Source organism: Cyrtonyx montezumae, unplaced genomic scaffold (genome assembly GCF_038088225.1).
Source record: "Cyrtonyx montezumae isolate F1298 unplaced genomic scaffold, pur_monq_1.0 scaffold_8, whole genome shotgun sequence".
Classification (NCBI taxonomy): domain Eukaryota; kingdom Metazoa; phylum Chordata; class Aves; order Galliformes; family Odontophoridae; genus Cyrtonyx; species Cyrtonyx montezumae.
The window spans coordinates 39,414,639-39,436,267 of record NW_027072089.1 but is presented as its reverse complement, the minus strand read 5'-3'; the positions used below and the strand labels follow the sequence as shown (position 1 = coordinate 39,436,267).

The window sequence follows — 21,629 nt, the reverse complement described above, 5'->3', positions numbered from 1 at the left end:
CAGGAAAAAAAAAAAAAAAAGAAGCTGAAAAGCTTCATCTGATCAAATTGAAAATTTTGATCCAGTTGTCAGGGTTTTAGCTTAGAGTCTTCCTGTGTGTCAGAGCATTTTATATGGGAGTGGAGTGTCAAAAATGCATGAGAAGAAGGCAGCTTAATGAAATTAATTATTTACGTATAAGCTAAAAATGCGAGAGGTCCTTAGAACTGAAGGCTGCTGGACTTCTTAGTTTGAAATATTCTGTGAGAGCAGGATGACTAAAGCAGAACTGGAAAATACTGGAGGATCACATGAGGGCTAAAAATAATCATGCTATGACAGGGAAAATAACCAGGGCAGAATGAACTGTTTGTGCACGGATGCTATATATATATGTGTATGCTGTCAAGGAGCCAGTTATGAAAGAAAAATGCCAATATTCTGTAGGGAGATGGTATACCCTGCTATGGCAAAAGTGCTGTAAATTAATTTTGAGGCATAAATATATTCAATAAAAGCAATCTTCATTGTAGCAGTTAGTGCTATGATTAAGCATCCTGGGGAGCTTGAGAGCTCATCCTGATGCTTTTTTCTTTTTGTTTTCCACTAAAACACACTGCCTTTTTTTGCCACATCGCAGGTAGTTGGTATTTCTGAGGGTAACCCTGTCCATCGTGGCACGTTGCTGTAGAGCTGGAGATAGGAAGAGCTGTAAGGCAACAACTGAAAATGCTTTGGTGCCAGGTTCATGCGAGGCCAAAGGAGCATGCTGCCCCACAGGAACAGCGTGTGCGAAGTGGAGAGGAAAACAGCTCAGCCATCAGACCTTTCCTATCCACATCAGGAGGGTTTAATTTTTAAAGCCACTGAGGATGAGAAATGAGACCACGTAGCAACACTGCTTCCATGCAGGAGCAAAGGCTTTTTTCTTTTCTTTTTTCTTTTTTCTTTTTCCTTTTTCCTTTTTCCTTTTTCCTTTTTCCTTTTTTTTTTTCTTTTTTCTTTTTTCTTTTTTCTTTTTTCTTTTTTCTTTTTTCTTTTTTCTTTTTTCTTTTTTCTTTTTTCTTTTTTCTTTTTCCTTTTTCCTTTTTCCTTTTTCCTTTTTCCTTTTTCCTTTTTCCTTTTTCCTTTTTTCTTTTTTCTTTTTTCTTTTTTCTTTCTCCTTTCCTTTCCCTGTCCCTTCCCTGTCCCTTCCCTTCCCTTCCCTTCCCTTCCCTTCCCTTCCCTTCCCTTCCCTTCCCTTCCCTTCCCTTCCCTTCCCTTCCCTTCCCTCTAACCAAGTAGCTACAGAATTGTATAATTCTGTATAAAATTTAAAAAAAAGTTTTTTTCTTTCATTTTCACATTTTAAAATGTTTTCTGCTGCTAGACCTAATGTGTAATGCTTTCATTAACTGGAGTGCTTGCATGCTTGAAGATTTTTCTGGAGAAAATAAGGGCTTCAGCTGACAATTTTTTTTTTTTTGTTCCATTATAATGTTGTTTTATATTTAAAGATACAATTTGTGATGAGGAGAGGGCTGTGGTTAGTTCCTGCTTACCAAATCTCCTTCTCTTAGAGATGAATGTGAGCAGTCATACTATAAACAAACCTTCCATCTAACCATTGTATGCTCTCTCTTGGATGGCTTGGTTGAAATTTGTGAGCGCTTCATTTTCAGATCTTTGTATAAGCATCTCCTTGCCAGTTCCCTGGCAGTGCAGAGCTCATTGGGCTGTGCTGGAGCCAGCAGCGGTGGCAGTGTGGAGAGCTGGGGGTAGAGGGGTACTGCCACAATTTAGGGAAATCTGTGCCATTAAGTAACTGGGTGCTGCACTGCTGTGTCTCAGGATGCTGAAAGCTGGCTTGACTGAGGTCATTTCACTCCCGTTAAGCATCAGTTGTCATCACTTGTGCCATTGAGCATCTCTAAATGGAACACTTCTTGCAACCCAGTGTAGCTGTAACAATAAGCATGTGTGAATATTAATTTGCTTACTGTTCTCACTCATTTCTTTTAAATGGGCTGATACTTTAGTTTGTAAATAAATTGCTAGCTCTGCTGCCTCTTAGTGGGTTTGTGTATTCTTCTGTGGCATGAGTCAGGAATATTCATTTTAGGAAGCTTTACAACTTAAAATTAACATTTCAGTTTTTTAATTTGAAGATACAGTGTGAATGGTTCCCCATTCAATTGAAGTAATAGCTGTGAGCATATCAGCCAAGTCTTGCTTGCTCAGGGCTTCCACTGCTCTCCATGCTGTTCTTGCACACATCCACACTGCAGCCATACACGTGTTCCCTTGGAACTTTGCATAAATATTTAACAGCATACTAATTACTCATATAGCTTCAAGGAAAAGTTGTCTCTAAGCATTAAATGGGTCTTGTCTGCAAGACCACACTTGCAATGTAAAGTGACCTGGGATCCCAAGTCAGACTTTATAACCAAAAATTACACAGTGCCAACATTTTGTGCTTTGTATTTTGGAAGTATACATCGTTCTTTTTCATGTTTAGCAAAAAGAATAATAATAACCTGGGCTTGCTGACTAGTAATTGTTTCTGGAGCATTATAGTTAGAAAACTGCAATGCATTTCAGAACTGTTTCATCTGGTTTATTTAAGAATGGGGAAAAATAACATCTCTTTAGAAATGGTGCTAAAGTTCACTTATTGTTCTCACCTCTGCTAGCGTTACACAGGTAGGAACAGAAAGTTATTCAAGAGCTAATGGATTCTCCCGCAACACTGCTGTAAAAATATTCTTATCTAACCCTGTATTGACCTCAAATCAGAGTATACTGTGATAGAAGTTTTTGCAATGCGATGGAAACTGGCAGGGCCCTCTGGGTCCATCAGGCCCAACCCCGCTGCAGCAGGGACACCAGAGCAGGGGCCCAGGCCCACGTCCAGGCGGCTGCTGAAGGTCTGTGAGGAGCAGACCCCACACACGGCCTCTGGGCAGCCTGTGCCACTGCTCCGTCACCTGCACAGCACAGAAGTGCTCCTGATGTTTAAATACAGATAGTTGTATTTCAGTTTGTGAGCGCTTCATCTTACCCTAAGCACCACTGCGAAAAGCCTGTCACCTTAACTGTTCCCCATCAGATGTATATGCATTGATGAGATCCTCCTGAGCCTTCCCTTCTCCAGGCACTGATCTCAGCCTCTCTGATAGAGGAGAAGCTCCAGGCCCTTCATCATCTCTGTGGCCTTTTTTTGGATGCTCTTTAGTGTGTCCAGATCTCTTGTACTGGGGAGGCAGAACTGGACCCAGCTCTTAGATGCAGCCTCACCAGTGCTGAGTAGAGGGGAAGGATCAGTTCTCTTGACCTGCTGGCAACACTCTTCCAAATGCAGCCTGAGGGACTGTTGTCCTCCTTGCTGTGGGGATGCAGTGTTGAGTTACATTTAACTTGATGTCCACCAGGACCCGCAGGTGTTTCTCTGCCATGAGACTTTCCAGGCATTTGGCCTCCAACATGTTTTGGAGCATTGGGTTTTTCCTGCCTGGTGCAGGAGTCTGCACTTTTCTTTGAACATGGACAGTAAACATGGAAAGGAATCGGTAATAGGTAACACTTATGACACTGATTACAATGCAGTTCAATCAGTGTTCCATGAAAAAAAGCTGATAAGAATACATTTTGCATGTAAAATGCTTGTGTGAGATATTGTGTTTTCTCAGAAAATGGAAATAGAACTTCACAGAATGCTGTCCTAGCAAAATAAAAACAAAACAAAACAAACCTATTTATTTGTGGCAGTGGCAATGTGGGATGTCAGAAAAGCCTTACTGAATACATGACTTTTTTTGTAGATGGACAATAAATATTTTCATGGAAGATATGAATTGGAGTTGCTCAAGTTATCTAGCTCCTCAGGGCAACGAATTAGGAGATATTCCACACTTACACTAATTGACTTCAGGGTCATTGCGGTGCTCAGCAGCAAAGTTATTAATGTCTATTAAAATCTTTCTTCTCCATTAAGGTATTTGGCTGTCTGAAGCACTTTGCACAACTCTTATCAACCAGCATCTTTTAATTCTTTTATGAAATTAAGCTTCTGTTAGGAATGGGAAGCTTACCTCTGAGCTGATTCCAAAATTGATATTTTAGAATAAATGTGCATTAAAGATTTTCTTTTTCTTTTTTTTTCTTCTCCTTTCCTTCTCCAGGAAATTTTTAATTAGAAAGCCCTAGGCGTTCTCTGTTGCAATTAAGTTCTATCCAGCTGTCACTGATACCGTCTGAGAGGCTCAGATTATTTAGCTGGCTTTTAACTGTGTTACTGGAATTGGAATATCGTGTTCATTTCAGAGCTGATCCCGAGGAGGGGAGAAAGGTCCATTTCCTTTGATTCGTCTGGACCTTGGAAAGCTTAGTATCACTTCACTGTAGAAATCCAGAAGGCTTTGTAGCTTTCAAAGGGCAGAACATAGTGGTATTCTCAATGGCACAATTTGGTACTCTCCAGCCTGCAGACAGCAGTGATGTGAGCTTGCTCAGTGTGCTTTGGGAGGATTCCTTAGATGCAAATTGGAGAGAAAATCTATCAGTTCAGTGTTAGTGCTTGCTCCGTCCTTAAATCTTTCTGCAGGTGAGAAAGATATGTGTCCTTAAGAATTCAGCTTTCTGTCATCCCTGTCTCAGTCTGCACAGAATTAGGCCTCATCACAGGGCTGCTGGTTCTGAAAGGGAGCACTGTACAGGGGCTGCACAGCCTGCCTTGCTTGGGTCATGCACCATGGCCCCTGAGGGGAAACCATGTGTAGCTGCTGGGACGAGGAGTGCTCCCCTGCAAAGCTGAGCAGCCTGTCGTGTGCAAGCACTTAGCAAGGAAGTCCAGTGCTGCCTTGGTGTGGAAGAATGGCAGTGAGCAGAGGGAAGCTGCACTGCCCAGCTAAGGTTTCACATCTGAATGATCACACCTTGTTTATAGCATTCAGTTCTCAGCTGAACTGCTTCGTGCATGTGTGGAATACAGTAAGAACGTAATTGCATGAGATGCAAGTATTCATTAAGAAGCTTCATGCCCCACTAGAATGCTATAATGAGAGTGGTTATTTCATTTGTGTGTTTATCTTGTATGTTTTGGCACCTATTTTCTTCCGTTTATCTGCTAATCCAAATTAAATTAATCTTCCTGGGTTTGAAAGCGCCTTAACAATCCCTTTCTTGAGCAGCTGAAAAATGGACTGAACCTGTAAAAAGCATATCACAGACAGGATGCTAAATTTTATGAGGTTGCCCACAGAAATAAATAGCAGCAAAAACCTCTTGGCATTTGTAGTGATTTTCCACAAATGATTTATTCTATGCATGATGGGAAAAGCAGTGTAACTTCAGGCACATAGGCAACATAGAGTTTTCCTAGCTTTGACAAGTCTGTGTACTGGCATCCAAAATCTGCTAGAGGTGAGTTTGTGTAAGTACAAGGATTAGCTGGATTGAGTAACCATTGGTGCTGCTACTTCTCACATATGTCAGCTCCTCCACGGGCCCATTGCGTACAGGTGTACGTCAGTGAGTAGGCACGATGGCTATGGCTCGGTCTCATGGGCAGTGTCACAAGTCCTCTTTCTCCCCATCCTCCCTCTGCCTCCCCGTGACTTCTTGCTAGCAATGCCTTCATAAAACACCAGCACCTCCTCATTGCTCTATTGGAGCGTTGTGGTAGGTGGGAGATGTGTTCTGAAAACAGCAATGTGGAATGCCTTGGTATGTGTCACAATTGGAGTGGCCTTATGGGGTTAGGGCTCCTGAGAAAGCTGAAGCACAGCCCTCCAGACATGGTGAACTACAAGCTCGGAGCTCAGCTGGACTTTGGGCTGTGTGTCCCAGAACTCAGAGCCAAGGACAGCTGATGGTAAGGGAAGGCTGTGGATCACCTAAGAGTGCCTGTGCAACTGTGGTTGGCTCTTTAGAAGAGCCAGCAATAGGCATGGGTGCTGCAAAGCAAGACTCCTCACACGTACCTGCTTAGTGAACCAAATAAAAGAGGCTGGAGAGAGGGACAGGGCTTTTCTCTGTGTCCTTAGCCCAAGCAAGGATGGTACTGACTCCATCTGAAATCCGTTTCCAGTGGGAAGAATTGAGGAAGAGGCTGTGAGGGGAGCAAGGTGCTGGTGGCACCTGGACAAAGTAGGAGGCTGTGTGACAACCAGGAGAGACCAGCTCTGGCAGGGCGAGTCCTGAGGGGCATGAAGAGGTTGCAAGGCTTCATTGTGGACAAGGGCTGCCTGTGCAACATGTTAGCTGCTGGTTTTCCAGGTGGAGACAATGCTCTCTGCTCTGTCAGCTCTGCTGTGTGAATCATTAGAAATAAATAGTGAAGCCTAAGCAGATCAAAAGGGATCGCTCGGTCACCATGGCAACTGTGAGTTCACTGATGGATTTAGTTCTGCTCACACTGGCTGAATCTCCACGCCCTCTCCGCAGAGATGGGCTATAGAGACAACAAGGAAAGTGAAGGAATGGTTTAGCTGACCTTATTCCGGGTCCATCTTTCTCCAGGGGTGTGAAGTCAGATAGATACAGCGAGCATTGGGCTGAGGGAATTGTCTCTTAACAGCACTGTTTTTAAAAGCTGAAAGTTGCCGACAGCTAAGGGAACTTGATACTCTTTGTCTGGTTTTCATGTGTTTTAGTTTGACTTGCTTCCTTCTCAGTAATAAGGTCAAAGTAAAACGGATGGAAATTTGTTTTCCTTTTCCGTGGTAGAACGCTGGAACCTTTTCCACTGAAGTAATGGTGAGAATGGCTGTCTACATTGTTAATAGCGAAGTATTTATCCCAGGGATACGTTTTGATTGCTATTTATTGATTGTACTTTTTAGGTGCTGCTAAATCCAGTCCAGCTTCTAAACCGGGATCAACACCTTCTCGCCCATCTTCAGCAAAAAAAGCTGCACCGAGCAGCTCAGCATCCAAATCAGATAAAGATTTGGAAACTCAAGTCATACAGCTCAGCGAACAGGTAAATTTATTTGAGGCATAAAATCAGACACATTCATTGTCACAGGTAGGCATGAAATCTAATATTGCCCTCTGTTGAGTGATATCCTCCAGAATTATGAAGGTACAAAAAATTTAAATAGCCCAGCTGGGAAGAAAAAGAGATTTATTGTTAAAAATAGCATTTAATAGAGATGACTGGTATTGTGCTAGAACATTTGAAAGAGAATCTTAGGAATGCCAGGTGAGTCCTGGTGGAGTATGAAAGCTTTATTACAGATATTTTATTAATTAGGTTTGGAAATGTATCTTTTATTTCACTTGGATAGGAAAAAGCTCAACAGTGTCTGCTCTTGTGTATTACAGATCAAGAATTAATCATTTTAATGTGTTGTTGTGCAACAAACCTGTTTGTAATGGCAGGGTTAGAGAATTGCAGCTGAACCGAGGCTAGCTCCTTGCATTCTGCTTTCTGGAATGAAAGTATGCAGGAGGTAATATGCCTTTCTCATTTAAAAATGGGTCTACCTTTGCGAACATACCTAATAAATAGTGTCCTACAACATTAAAAAAAATCGTAATTTCTTCAGTGTTAGGAAAGTAAGGCCTTAATTGTCATTGTTGCTATTTGGCTCTCATTCCTGGGCACACAAGAGTGTCTGCTCTGGACAGGAATTAATACCTGCATCTGGCTCAAGACCGTGCTGTTGATGGTGTCAAGGCCGCTTGTATAAATGAGACCTGACTGCTGTATTTGTCAGGGGAATACAGAAAGGAAAAGCCTCATATTTTGCAGCAAGCGCTGCCTGGCAGCTGCATACAGAAAGTCATTATTCTGGGTTAAGCCTAATTTTCCACAATTAAGGCCATTTCAGTTTCAGACTTCCATTGACCTGAGCAGCAGAGATCTTGGTTTTTCAGGCACTGATTGCAAATTCTCTGTTACTCTTATATGCTTAAGGTGTGGTGGACAGCCCCATCCCAAACATGTACTGCAGACTGTTTGTCATTCTGAGCAGCAGTATGCACAGCAGAGCTCAGCAGCCTTCCAGGGTCGTTGCTGTAGCAGAAATGTTTTAAAATTGCACAAAGAAAGGATGTGAATACTTCTGATGGAATTTGAATCTTTTTTTTAGTGTCATTTTAAGTGGAGTTCGAGCATAATTTAAATGTGGCTTCAACCATGACATTTGTACGTAGAAGTCAGAATGAGTTCACTTCAGCAGGAAGAGTCACTTTGGATACGAGCAAGATAATATTTGATCTTTACTAAGATGCAAACAGGCAGTCACTATCAAGTCCTCTGCTAATGTATTCCTAGCAGCTTCCATGTGTGAAAACCTTGAGCTTTATATACAAACAGCCCTGAGGAAAATTGATGATTTCCTCCATCACAAAGAAGAAATTCTAAAGATTTTGAAAGTAGGTGTTCTACAAGCTAGTTTCTGAGAGACCTCTTCTAGCTAGAACCTATGGTTTTTCTTTTTTCTTTCTTTTTTTTTTAATGCTGGCAGTACTTGGTATCTCATTTGCCACTAATGATTTCTTGTGCACCCCAGGCATATAACGTGAGCCAAAAAAGCTCTGCTGCAAGCAGCTTTGAGCCAGGTTTTTCTTATCCCCAGTATGAACATGTTGGAAAAGCCAAATTGACCATTTTTTCCCCACTTTCCATCAACCAGAGGACGCATGGACAGGAGCCAATTATACTACCTTTGCTGTCTTGATAGAAAAAATTGGTCATTGGCATCTGCAGTAATCACATTTCTTGTCTGGCTGTTAACAGGCTTAATTTCAGTCCTTTCACAATTGGCAGCTGAGAGAGACTCAGGCATCTAAACTGTGCAACTTGTATGGGAAAGTTTAATTGGGGGGGTGTCCATATGCTATATTTCCCATAGGGTTGCTTGATGATCTATTTGCAATGATTGTAAGCCACACATAACATTTGCTGGTTTAATGGCTCTCAACAATCTTACAGTCTCTCTTAAAATGGTCGTAGCTATTGCCTTGGCCCGTGCTAGTAAATTAAACACTTTCAAGGCATGTCACCACACACTGGAGCTTGATTATCCATAGCATTAAAATGCTAAATGGTCCCTGCTGTGCTTTAGGTCTGCGCCAACTAGCTCACTCCCAAAGGGTTTCTGAGTGCAGCTGAGGAGAAAACACAGACCAGGAACATTACATTACACGTGGAGAAGGGACCTCTACATATGGAGAGTGGTCCCAGGACAGTTAACTGGATACTAGCATAGACGTAATATCTGAAAACAGCACCGTCTTGGCTCTGTGTTTGCAGCAGGTGCTTAATCTTCAGCCTGGACAGGCAGTCCTGGGAAGCATTCATAGCACCAGAGGAAAGAGCAGTTAGTAAGAGCTGCTGCTTTGCACCCGTTAACTGGATTGCAGGGGTACTTCTGGTCTGGACACCGCACGTGGGAGTTAGCATCTGTTGTTCCTCCTACAGGATTAGCCTCTTGGCACCTTAATACAAGGAAACACTAGCATGCAGATGTGCTAATTTTCTGAAGGAATACAAATTAATGCATCACAGACAGGTAAATAATATGCAAGTGAAGGAAAGCATATTTACTTTGGTTACAACAATGTTACTGAGCCTTGCAGTTAATTTGCTGCATGCATATGCACATGCCTTAATGGTTCTGTTCCTTAATGGTGTGTACATGATGCAATGAAAACAGGAAAACTGCCTTCGTGGTAAGTAGGTCAGAAGGTGAAGCTGCTGTGCTGCTAGCTGCAGATATTTTGGCTGAGGCTGATTGTTTTGCTGCACAGAGCAGGAGATCTGGCAGTAGTTAGGTTCTTGTTCCAACTGGATGCTGGAGCTGCTCTCCATGAACACACTGCTGCAGATCCAGAAGACATGTATGAAATGCGAGGAAGGCCCTATGCTGAAGTAGGGTACTCATCCATAGACCCAATTGTTGTAACCTTTTGTTCCATTTTGCTATTCATACTTACCCACGGCTGAGTAGTTAATTTTAAGGTGACTAGTCACTGTATCAACAATAGATTCAAGCTACCAAGGGGAAGAGTTGGGTGTCTAGCTCAGGTGGCTGCTAAGAGATGGGTTTGTACATGAGTGAGATGCTGTGAGATCCTGCCCTGGCAGCAGGACATTCTGCTGTCTGACACCTCTGGGAGTGCAGGCAGAGGTCAGAAGAAGGCATCACTAGCTCAGCAGTTACGGAAAGATGAACTGATAGGATTTAGTGCGTTGTCAGAGCACTGTGTGAGATCCCATGGTGTTCTTACCAGCAAAGGGAATAAATTAGCTAGCAGTGGATCTGGCAACAGAGAACTTTCTATTAAACTGTATCTGTTTGCTCGAATGTCATCTTGATGCAAGTTAATTTATTTAGCATATTTTTATTTAGAAAACTCATTTGTGTAATTGCAGGCCTTAAAATGAGGATGCTAATTTGATGGTGATTTGGACATGATTGGGGTCAGAGAGTTTACTGTAGTAAGCTTCATCCCTAATTATTTCCATTGGTTGATACACTGCCGCCTTCCAAATCTCAGAGCCACTTGCACATGTTACACCAATCATCTATACCACTTTGGATAGTAATTCATCCTTTGCTGCCACAAAATTATTCTTTTTCATATGTATGTGCGTGTGCACATGCATACGTACGTATGAAAATACACTGCAACATCTGTCATGGTTTATATGAAGCCTAATCTTTAATAGCTGGGTTACCCATAAATTATTTGCAGCAGCTTTAGCAGTGGAATGAAAACCAACAGTATAGCCTGAAGACTCTTGTATACGAGGTTGCAGTTGGGGAAGACTGACTGACATTTGAGAGAATTTGTTGATAGTGACAGCACATGAACCAGAACAGAAGATCCGTGCTGCATGCTGGTCACTGCAGCAGCCTCAGGGAGCTGAGATGTAGGTTCTGAGGGGTGGTTCAGCAAGTCAGGGGGGCAGCAAAGAGGTGAGAAAACAACAGCAGCACTTGCAGCTGGAAGACTTTTACTTCTCAACTAGTCCACTTTATGAGCTTTTCTGTTGGACCTATATATTTTTAGGCAAGGAGATATGGTGGGTTTCCCAACAACCTCACATTAATCCAGGCAGAGTAATGGAGTTCCTATGCTGAATGTTTTATTAATTACCATTACATGAGATTTCTGGCAGCTTTGCTAGAAACCACACTTGAAGTAGCACTGACTCCTGAACTGCCACTTTAGTTTTCAGTTTGCAAGAGAGAACATGGAGAAAACTGTCTTCCAGATTAAGACGTATTGAGGAGGTGTAACAGGGTATCCTGATTTACATTTATTCCTTGTTGTGTAGTACTTCAAAAAAGTGGAATTCACATTAAGCAATAAAATGGAATATCTATTTAAGGAGATGGTTGGCATGTGTAATTGTGTACTTCTAGGCTGAGCTGTTTTGTCTGCCACGTGCCTCACAACTGATGCATCACTACTGATCTATATGCAGGTACATTCATTAAAACTTGCACTTGAAGGAGTGGAGAAGGAAAGGGATTTCTACTTTGGCAAATTAAGGGAGATTGAACTTCTCTGCCAAGAACACGGGGGCGAGAATAATGACCTTGTCCATCGGCTAATGGAAGTCCTTTATGCTTCAGAAGAACACGTAAGTTCAAATTTAATGTGTATTTTATCGAGATGATACAGCTTCATTCCATTAAAAAATATTGGCACAGTATTGAGTCATATCCATTATGTAGGTCAGCAGAGCTGTAGGAGCAAGGCTTTCCACACGTCCTCCCCCAAAAGGAAGCTTGCATTTACTAACAACAGACTTTTCAGCTCAGGGGATGGATTCAGGAGGCCAGCTTGCTTTTCGCTGCTTCGACGTAGGTTTTGTATTCTACTTCAGCAACAGTTAGTCTGGAAGGGGAGTGTGTGTGTGTCACAATTTTAAACTGATTTCCTGCGGTCCTGAGCCTTAGTTCTGTTTTACTCCTACCTTTCTGCATCGTCTTCCACTCGGTGTTCTTGAAGCTGTTGAAGACTGAAAAGCAGAGGTGCAGATTGCCGTGTATGGCTGTGAACTTTCTCTTGCACATGTGGCACTGTTGTAGTAGGCACTGTGCAGGTTGCCAAGCACGTAATTATATCTGCAGAGATAATGCTCCTTAGCATTTTTGATCCTGTTGCTATAGGCAAAATTCTTCAGTATGCAAACGCAGTAATCCCCTATTACCAAAACTGCAGAAATGTATTGTCTGCAAGATTAAACAAGAATCTCTCTGCATTTTAGGCATTGTAGACACTGAACAAAGCAAGGAGTTGTAAAGGATACTGGTTAAATTCCTCAGATACACTGAGGGATAATGATTCGATGCAGATTTAGCTGAACTACTCCCATTCATGCTAACTAAATCCCTGCATGCGCTGCTCTGACGATTGACCCCTCTGGTCTCCTGTGAAAGGTAGCTTTGGCTCCAGAGCACATAAGCATCAGCCTAATCTCTTTCTAGCCCTGTGGCACTGTAACCTTCCTTACATCTGCTCCCAGAAAGCTGCTGGAGTCAACCAACTCAAAATTTTATAGCAGAAGTAGTGCTGAAGCTGCTGCTAACTCGTGTGCTTTTCTAAAAGAGATCTGTGGAGAACTGGTGGATGTTGGATGCAAGAGGGTCACGAGGTTGCCACGGGGAGGGGCTGCTGCTCAGATTAGAGGTGACAGGGGAAAGAGGATTTATTCAGTGTTGGGGGGGTGAGTGATAGAGAGGAAAAGGAGGAGGAAACCACTATTTTCACAGGAGTAAACAATCAGACACATTTGCCAGATGCGTGATAACTAGCTAAAAGAATTACACATATATAGTGGTCAGAGAAAATGTCTTCTGGATTCAGGAACAATGATTTATTTATAAGGCAAAGATGGAAAAATCCCCCCTCTCCCCATACCCCCACCACATCTGTCTCACTTGGCTTAAATAGGAAGTGATTCCCAGCCAAGAAATGCATTTGTTGCTTTTCTCCCTGCAGTTTTCCTTACTGGCAGAACATGTTACAAAATGTCCTACTTCAACTCACATCTCAGTGCTTTATCTGCTTCCTCCCTCCAACCCTTTCTCTGTGGAAAGCACCATCAGTTCCTGCACATGAACTATACACACCAGCTGTGCTTTTATCTAGAATGCATATCCAGTTGGAGACTGTGGATGTCATTCCAGGAGCCCTGATCTCCCAGGGAAGAATGCAGAAGCAATTCCCCACTTGAATTTTTCTGCCTTTCAGTGGGAAGATTCATCTCCTTATCTTCTGGGGTATTTTTCTCCCCCTCACTATCATAGATGGACTGTAGTGCACTCTAGTGCATTAACACTGAGAAACAAAGATTGTGCTTTCTTGCTGATGCCTACTTCTTCCTCTTGTACTCCGCTATGTCTCACCAGCCTGCTTTGCCTTTCAGTTCTTTTTTCTCTCTGTGTAATGAGGTTGTTACAGTTTAAATTCTCTTATCTTACAACAGTTTGTGAGTTAATGCCTTGGTAACAGCAGTTTGGATTTCCCAAGCCCCAGATGGGAAAAAGCCCCAGTTTCCAACACATAGGCAATACCAGCATTTCTGGTTTCTTGCTAGTAAATTCCTAGTAAATCCAGCTTGGGGTGTTGCTTTTTTTTTCAGGATTCCTGATGGTTATAAATGCTGCAGTGCCCATCACGTTTTTCTTTTAGGAAGGGGATGTGAGTTAGCACAGCTCACACACACTGCACAGATCACACCTGTCCACAGCCTCATGCTTGAATATCGCGGCAAACTTTGGATTTGTTTTCACTTGGTAGCTCCAATAAGCACTTGATAGTAATCTCAAACTATTCCTTCCTAGCTGTAATTTGACAGGCATTTATTGTGTTCATAGTGATCATGTCCTGGTTTTTATGCCAGCTGCTCTTATTCAGAAGGGAAAAGTCTCTGTATATCCTAATTTTCTGCTATGGTTAATTTAATCCTCATAAAAGATAAAAGAAGCCCGGACAGCACTCCAAGTGCTCAGGTCTCCCAGATCCCTCCTGGGAGTTGTAGGCTGTCAGGTGAATTCTTCGTAGAAAAACTCAGAATGCAAGAAAAAAAAAAAAAGTTAAGTTCCTACAAAAAGCATTTTCCAGAAGTTTAATTATTGAAGTATTGCACTGAAGGGATTTTTGTCAGGTTTGTGTTGCATTATTTTTTCAGAATTCCAAGTCACTGCAAAGTTTCAAGTAGGACTCTTTGTAATCTTTGGTTTAACTCAGTAGAGACCAAGCCTTTTCGACTTCTCTTTCCCCTTTATTTTGGTGGGATTTTGAGCACAATCATCAGTCTGTGTGGGTTCCTTGTCTTTAAAAGGTTCTTCCTCTTCTCCCTGGTATGCTTCTGTTCTAACTTCATTGTCCGCCTTATGCGAGAGGGATGTTGTGTCTGCTAGTGTCACATGGATTGGTCTGGCCAATCAGTCTGTAATCTTTTGTAATTTTTAAATGCACAGTGCTTATTAGTAATCTTTCTGCTTCTTCTTTTAAAAGGAAAAACCTTAAAAAATCAAAGTTGACCAAGAGCAGTGTTTAAAGAGGATATGTTTGGGTGTTGTGGGAAGTGGCCTCTAGTGCTCGTGTGGTGGCTACTGTAGGCAGGATTGAGACCTTGGAGAGTATGTGGAGCATTTGGTAGTCTGGTTTTATAGCAGGAGAGCTGCTGTCTGAAGAGCCAGAAGAGGCTCTGTGTCTCATTATGAAAGCTGGAGCTGCGTAAGTCTTCCTTTGTAGGCAGTTGTGTCTCAGTTCATGCAGAAGCTGGACAGGTTGTTGCACTCTGGCCTACCTGTTGCTCAGCTCACGTTTCCAAACCCATTGCTTGGAATTCCATTGGTTTTGCATCTTTCCGCTCTAGCAGACTCCACATCTACTGCTGCTGCCTTTAGGCAAGGCACCTACCCCCCAGCAGCTGGTTTTCATAGTCCTCCGTCTGCAAGCACACCTGAATAGTTTAAAGCACATAGACTGAGGGGCCAAAAGCAAACATCTAATGTAGCAGGAGGCAGAGATGGCCATGGCCGTGTGATCTGAGTCAGAAATGAATGCTCTAAATAGACCTTCCACTGCTTTCCTTATTAGGGGATGCTATTCAAGGAGATTCCACAGTCCCAAGGTAATTGTGTGGAGTGACTCTTGTCTTTCCCGTTTCGTGTATTTAAACAAGCTGTGCATACTGAAAAGCACGTGTCCAATTCTCAGAACAACTTCTGTGGTAGTGACATTAGATTTACCATTTCCATCAAAGGTAACCTTGGCAAGAGAGGAGCCACCGCTCTCCTTCAGAGCTGCATGGTATGTTCCCAAGCCATTCCCTATGGTTACAGGATGCCCCTGTTTGGAATGGAAGGAGAGCGTGTAGATGACCTGTAACACCTGCCTGAATGTGCTTTCTACTTGGTGTTTCATCGAAGCTGTGTATGGGGAACTCATTGAAAAGATGCATAACAGAGCAGGCCACAGCTCCTTAGGGTTAACCAGGCCTCAGCTTTCTCGCCTTGTAGTGCAGGGTCATGTTCCCACAGCTGTCAGCTTCTGCCCGTGAAGCTCCTGTGCTTCAGAAGCCTTGCATCCCTGCAGCCCATTAGAGAGCATGTGGATCGTAGATGCTATGTTGAAGTGCAGTTGTCCTGATGGACACAGCCTGTTGTCCAAGCTTTCTTGCCAGGTGAGTTCTGCTGAGGTATTGCATTGGCAGTGGTGTGTTTTGAATGGCAGCTTAGGGTCCTGGAACAGCACTGTCCTTAGAATCTGCCTACAGCTGAGCTCTACAAGTGCAGGGCAGGGAGTAGATGTGCCAGATCTTCTCAGTGGGCAACACTGTAAAAAGATGGAAATCCACCCAGGAGAAGCTTTAGGGGAATACAGGGACAGTGCTGTAAGCAGCTACCTGCCTTTCTGAGTGCTGGTGCATCTAGGTCAGTGCAAGATAACAGGTCTGCTGGCCGTGAACTGGAATTTGTTTAAAACCTGCATCTTCTGCAACAGAGATCCAGGATTCCTGTTGATCAGGTATTTCTCTCAGAACAGGGATGCAGCAGGACAGCTCTAGAAAATGTTGTGTATACTAGTTGTTTGCTCTGGTCTGTACTAACGTGGGCGTATCATTTTGGGAAAGTGATGTTTGACCTAAAAAGTGAGGCTGGGTTTAATTTTTAAAGCAAGCAGTAGCAGAAGTGTCTTGTCTGTTTTGTGATACGAGCCTGCAGTGAAAGCTGTGTGAGAACTGTAGCGGACAGATTCAGAAATCCTTGGAGAGGCAAAATGGGAGGACACTGGGATGCTATGGTACGTGGAGCCCCTCAGGACCTAGTGTTGAAAACTGACATCTTTCTGGGATCTACCAGTGCTGCACTTATGCTGATTAAAAGCAGAGTAAATGCATTTCATTGCAATACCACGAGATGCTGCATTTCTGAGGCAACAATCCTGACTGTCTGTGTCAGTGTGCAAGAATGTAAGTGTAGAGAAGCAATGAACAGTTGGGAAAACAAGCCAACGCGGGCTTGTCTGATTTTTCCATCAACACTTTTATTATTTTTTTTACTCCATTTGAGTTTTGTGCCACTACCCACACTCCATAGGCTGCATAGGTTGCATTTGTTAGCTACTGCTGTCTTCTCACTGGAAGGAAAATGAAACATGATAAGCTTGAGGCTAGAGTGACCACTGAGGGGGAGGAGATGACACGCTTCTGCTGAAGAATGTTTTGGGGTGTTTTTCTGCCTGCAGGAGAGCCACACAGAGGAGCATGAAGGTGAAGAACAGGTCCACGAACAGCCCCAGCAGCAGGAGGAGTACTGATTCACGCAGCGTCTCTGACAATTTTCATTTTGTGTGAGAACTTTCTTCTGGAGAATGGAACGTGTGTGGCCTCAAACTTGAAATCGGTTCACTCCCAGTCTGCCATTAACATTTATGTACCATAGTGAGTGCCAGCCAACCACTGCATTCTGTACCCATACTTTGCCAAGATGCATTTGCAGAAGTCTTCTTTCAGTGTATCCTCCCAAGAGGCTGTAGGGCTACATCACCTACTGTACATCGCTGCAACTTCACCACTTGGCTGCTTGAGATTTGTTCTGCTCTTTAAGAAAATATATATATTTATTTTTTTTCTTTTTGTCTTAAGTATGATACACTTGTAACTTGTTCTAACATATTTATATTGGCATTTTGTGTGGCAAGAAGTACCGTACTACTAGCTGTGTCTCTCACTTTGTGGTGCTTTGGCATTCTCTCGTACGTCTGCCCTGGGGTGTAAATTTGGTCAAACAATTGGAATGAAGGGATACAGTGGAAGTCATGTTCAAGCCATACCGATGAGATCTGTTGTGGAGGAAAATGCTCATGTTGCTCACGTTTGTTCCTTTCCCGCCTTCACCAAATGGGAGGCAAAGCATCTGTTTCACTAGGAGAGATTTGAAACCTTGTGTTAGAAAGCTGCATGGTATGTTTCTGACTTATTTCTGGAGGACATACATCCACCTAAGTTTTTTCAAAACCCTCCCTGTTTCCTAACCAGTCAATAGACATTTCCCAGCTTTTCTTCCTTCCCGAGGAATTCTGTCCCAGCCTGCAGCTCCACCTCTGCAGTGCACGGTGCTGATGGAGGTGAAGGAATCTCCTTGACACAAGCGTAGCTGCAGAACACCATCCCTGCTGTCACACTTGGCTCTGCACCCTCACAAGAGGACAGAGTAGGGCAGCTGCTTCCTTCCGCCCCGCTGCCCCGACCACGCAAGCATGGATGAGGAAACCAGCCCCAGAACCAGCCCCGAAAACCCCATGTAAGTGGTGAGGAGCACCTTGTGGCTGCTGAGGCTGCTTGTGAAGCATGGAGAGATGTCGAGTAGTCCTCCTGGTGGTGGTGTGTCCATGCAACCAGCTGAGGGCACCGCACGGGGCTGAGTCCTCCAGTGAGGCCAAGGAGCTGCACAAGTACATCAAACCTGGAGCTGCCTGTGGTGAGAGTGCTCCCTTCCACAATGGTCCCTGCTACCCTGCTCTAAAGGATGGTATTTTATCAGCAGAAATATCTTGAAGTGTATAAAGCATTCCTTGTTTTTATTGTGAGAACTGTGCATTCTAGTCGCTCTGAATATTTTATGCTTGGTATTCTTGGCCTCAATTTTCTGAATTCTGAGTTGTTCCTCTAGTTAAGCAGGTGCTTGGAAGTCCCAGCTCAGCCTGCAGCCACTGAAAAGTTCAAAAGCCCATTGAACAGCAAAATCACCTTAGGTCTAAAGCTAGCCTAACCTCAAGCTCAGGTTCCCAGCTGATGCTTCCCCTAGGAAGGGTTTGAATTAATCAGCCCCCAGCGCACACACACACACACACACACACACACACACACACACACACACACACACACACGCATGCACACAGCTTTCTGTTCCCAAGAAATCTTCTGCAGCTAAGTGGCTCTGAGTTCAATGTGAGAACGCTGCTGTCGTGCTGCGCTGCAGGCAATGTATAGAATACTGCTAGACATTAGAACAGGTATTTCTGTTCCCTTGATTGCTCCCCCTGCCCCGCATATGAGTTTTGGACCCTCCGGGTTGAAGGTTTCCTGGCTGTGCCTCCAGCACTGAGCTCACATCCCGCCCGGTGACACCAAAAGTGCTGCAACCAGCAGGCAGCGCTTCCCTTCCCAATTATGATTGGTTACAAGTAAGACCTGATGTATAAAAATGCGTGTTTTCCAGATGAATTATTTCCAGGAATCGCCACAGATGGGGGAATTGTCATTTTCATTGTATTTGTGTTTATTAGAACATATGTACTTATTACAATTGTCATTGTAATAAACAGTAGTTCTTCATAACGCTGTTGAACTGAGGAGCAGTTGTCCTTTAACCCGGAGGGGATTGTGGATGGGGGGGCACGCAGTTTGGGACCAGGCATCAGCTTGGTTTCTCCAGCCCTGCTCTCTGAGGGCCGCGGCTCATCCTCCTGAAGGTGCTGGCAGCAGGGTCGCTGGGCTGCCGGTGTCTCACGTGTGGCCTGTTGACTTCCCTCTCTCTCTGGGGCACATGTAAAGAACAGCAGCGACAGCAAGCCGAGGCTTCACTTCCTGAGAGCTCCTCTAGAAGCTGCCACGGGGAGGGGGGAGAGCCGCACCCTGAGCGGGACAGTGTCCTCCCCACAGCCGTGAGTAACCCGCTGCTCCGCTATGGTTTCACAGGCACTTGGGATGACCTTTCCTAAAGAGCACACCCTAAAGCTTCGGTTAGATAGTAAATGTGAACTGAAAGGAATGTAAACATGTGTATTGTTAATTATAAATAGATAAGCAATGACGTAATAGATTTTAAAAGTCTCATTCCGATGTATCGGGCCTTTCACGTTATCCACAAACTGTCGCATGGTAGAGTAGATTTTTGTCTGAATATGTGAATAACTTGACTTGCGTTTATCTTTTTACATATTTAATAAAAAATATATCTATGTTAAAATCTGTCCAGCTCTAGAGGCTAAAATAATCCTTTCCTCTCTTTCCAAAATCGCATTGGAAATAAACCTGTGAGCATTCCACTGTATGAGCAGAGCATTTTTATTCTCTTTCATTGAACTGGTCACCATCTAGGGTGGTTAGCAGTTCAATACATACACTGTGCATCTCTGCTTATACATGTCTTTACATAGACTGTAGTGACAAATTACTTTAAAAAGGAAAAAAGTGCTCGATTTCCTTTTAAACTGATGTTATACTTCTCTTTAGAAGAAGACAAACGCAGGCAGCTGTGGCAGTTCAAGTTTTATAATTTCATTAACGCAATCTTTCACTGCACTCCAGTACAGAGCATCAAACTGTGTCGATTCTGTGACCATTATTTCCAGTAATTTTACAATTAAGTACAAGACAGAGGGAAGAGGAAAACCTGTCCACAGAGTTCTCCACTACAGTCACTTCCAGCCCAGACATACTGTAGTGGTTCTGTATTCACGTTCTTTTCTTGGAGGGCTTCCTCTGGACACTTTTGATGGGTGTGTTGAAATTATTGACATAGGTGAGACTTGCACAGTGGTGAATCTTGAATCTGAATGAGTGCTTAACTCCATCGGACAGTGAGACCGCTGGGTGCACTCCTGCCTCAGCCTCATAGTTCCCCTTTGAACACGGTGTGTGCAGGACTGTTTGTAGCATCCTTTGTGAAGTGACCGTCAGCCTGGCACCGAGGGACCTCAGGAGGCACCCGTGGAGGAGCCCCACGCCCCCAGGGCATCACATGGGGCAGGGACGGGACAGCCCATAGCAGGGAGGGAGGCTGGAAGCTGCTGCTCCTCACTCATGGGGGAGCAGCCTCCCTGCCTTGGCAAAACAGCATGAACAAGGCCACCTGCGCCTCCTGCCTGACTCCAGCTTGCTTTGTTCTGTAGTGGTGTTGGTTGAGGTGGAGGGCCCCTCAGTGTGCTCACTGGTTAGGTGGAACGTGCATCCTTCCAAAGCGCAAGGTACTTTGCAAGTTCATCTGGGGTTGCTGCTTAGTGAAGAGGGGAAGGCAACACGCAGGCTTGTCCCCAGTGCACGTGTTAAGTTGATGAATCTAATGTTTAGTGACTCGGTAACTGCTTCTGCCCTGCTTCTGGTGGCTGAGATAGTTCCCTGCTGGGTACACGTGCTGGGCAGTCACTCATCCATCTGTTCAAGACGTGTAATAAAGTGCTCCCGTTGGGGCAAAAGTGAGCAGATAGTTTCATTAGGGCCCTTTGGCGAGGGCAGCACAGGGAAAGAGATGGAACTCAGATTCCTGTGCCTCCCTCCAAGGCACACAGAAAACACACGCAGATTAGGGATGAAGCGAGCAGTGCACATCTGCATGCCAATGGGTGATATTAAAAAGCAAAAAAGCTCTCCACAATTCTTGTCTTGTTTTTTCTCTCATCTAATACCACAGGAATTCGGATCAAGAACGCAAGCAAATAATCACTTGCTTAGCATTTTGCGCTGAGAGATGGGGCTTAAAAACGCTTAGAACGCGGCTCATTTTTCACTGCTTGTTCATGGTCTTGAAAGCTGTGTGCTGAGTCAGCCTATCAGCATCCAGCCATCGGGCAGTGAAATATGAGCATCTTTCTGGCCACGTTTATCCTCAGCTGGTTGCCTTTGGAGGGCACACTGTTTGCTGCATAGAACAGAAGCATAAAAGCAGGTTCCCGTGTGACACGTGTGGGTCAGCTGAGGCTCATCCTAACCCTGGAGAAGGGGAGGACAGATATGGCATGCCCATAACTTTCTGATCTCATTCTCTTCACGCATTCGTCGGAAATGAAGAAAACCATGGGTGTATGCAAACCCTTCAGGAGGCCACGAGGAAGAAACGAGTTGTGAGGAAACAAATACGGAACAGCAGCAGGCACAGGTGTGTGAGTGGGTGGGATGCACTGCGTGGGTCTGCTCTGCAGGGTCCCACTGGTGGACGGAGCAGGCAAAGGTGGAGCTGGTTATAAAACATGGTGGGTCCTACGTGACCCAGCACGGCGGTACCCAGGGCTTGGGGCATGGGGGCAAGGAGGACGGAGATCAAAGCTTCAGATCAGGGACGTGGTATTAGTGAAGAGAATAAATACTGACAGGAATTTTCCTCTGAGATGAAACGTTGTTGTGGTGGTTCGAGTATCTGGGCTACTCTGCTCTTTGGTTGTTCTGGTCACATCAAAAAAGCTGAAAA

The 21,629-nt window shown here is 44.1% G+C and overlaps 1 protein-coding gene across 4 annotated transcripts in view; it reads left to right on the top strand.

The window, feature by feature from the left end:
- Positions 1 to 17,158, top strand: part of MAPRE2 (microtubule associated protein RP/EB family member 2) — an 85,829-nt gene extending 68,671 nt beyond the window's left edge. For all 4 annotated transcript variants that reach the window (XM_065751953.1, XM_065751951.1, XM_065751952.1 and 1 more), the window contains 3 exons: positions 6,804 to 6,943; positions 11,405 to 11,563; positions 16,687 to 17,158. In XM_065751953.1, coding sequence (XP_065608025.1) covers positions 6,804 to 6,943; positions 11,405 to 11,563; positions 16,687 to 16,758 — 371 coding nt within the window. In that variant the 3' untranslated portion in view covers positions 16,759 to 17,158. The remainder of the gene's footprint in view (positions 1 to 6,803; positions 6,944 to 11,404; positions 11,564 to 16,686) is intronic.
- The last annotated feature ends 4,471 nt before the right edge of the window (positions 17,159 to 21,629 follow it).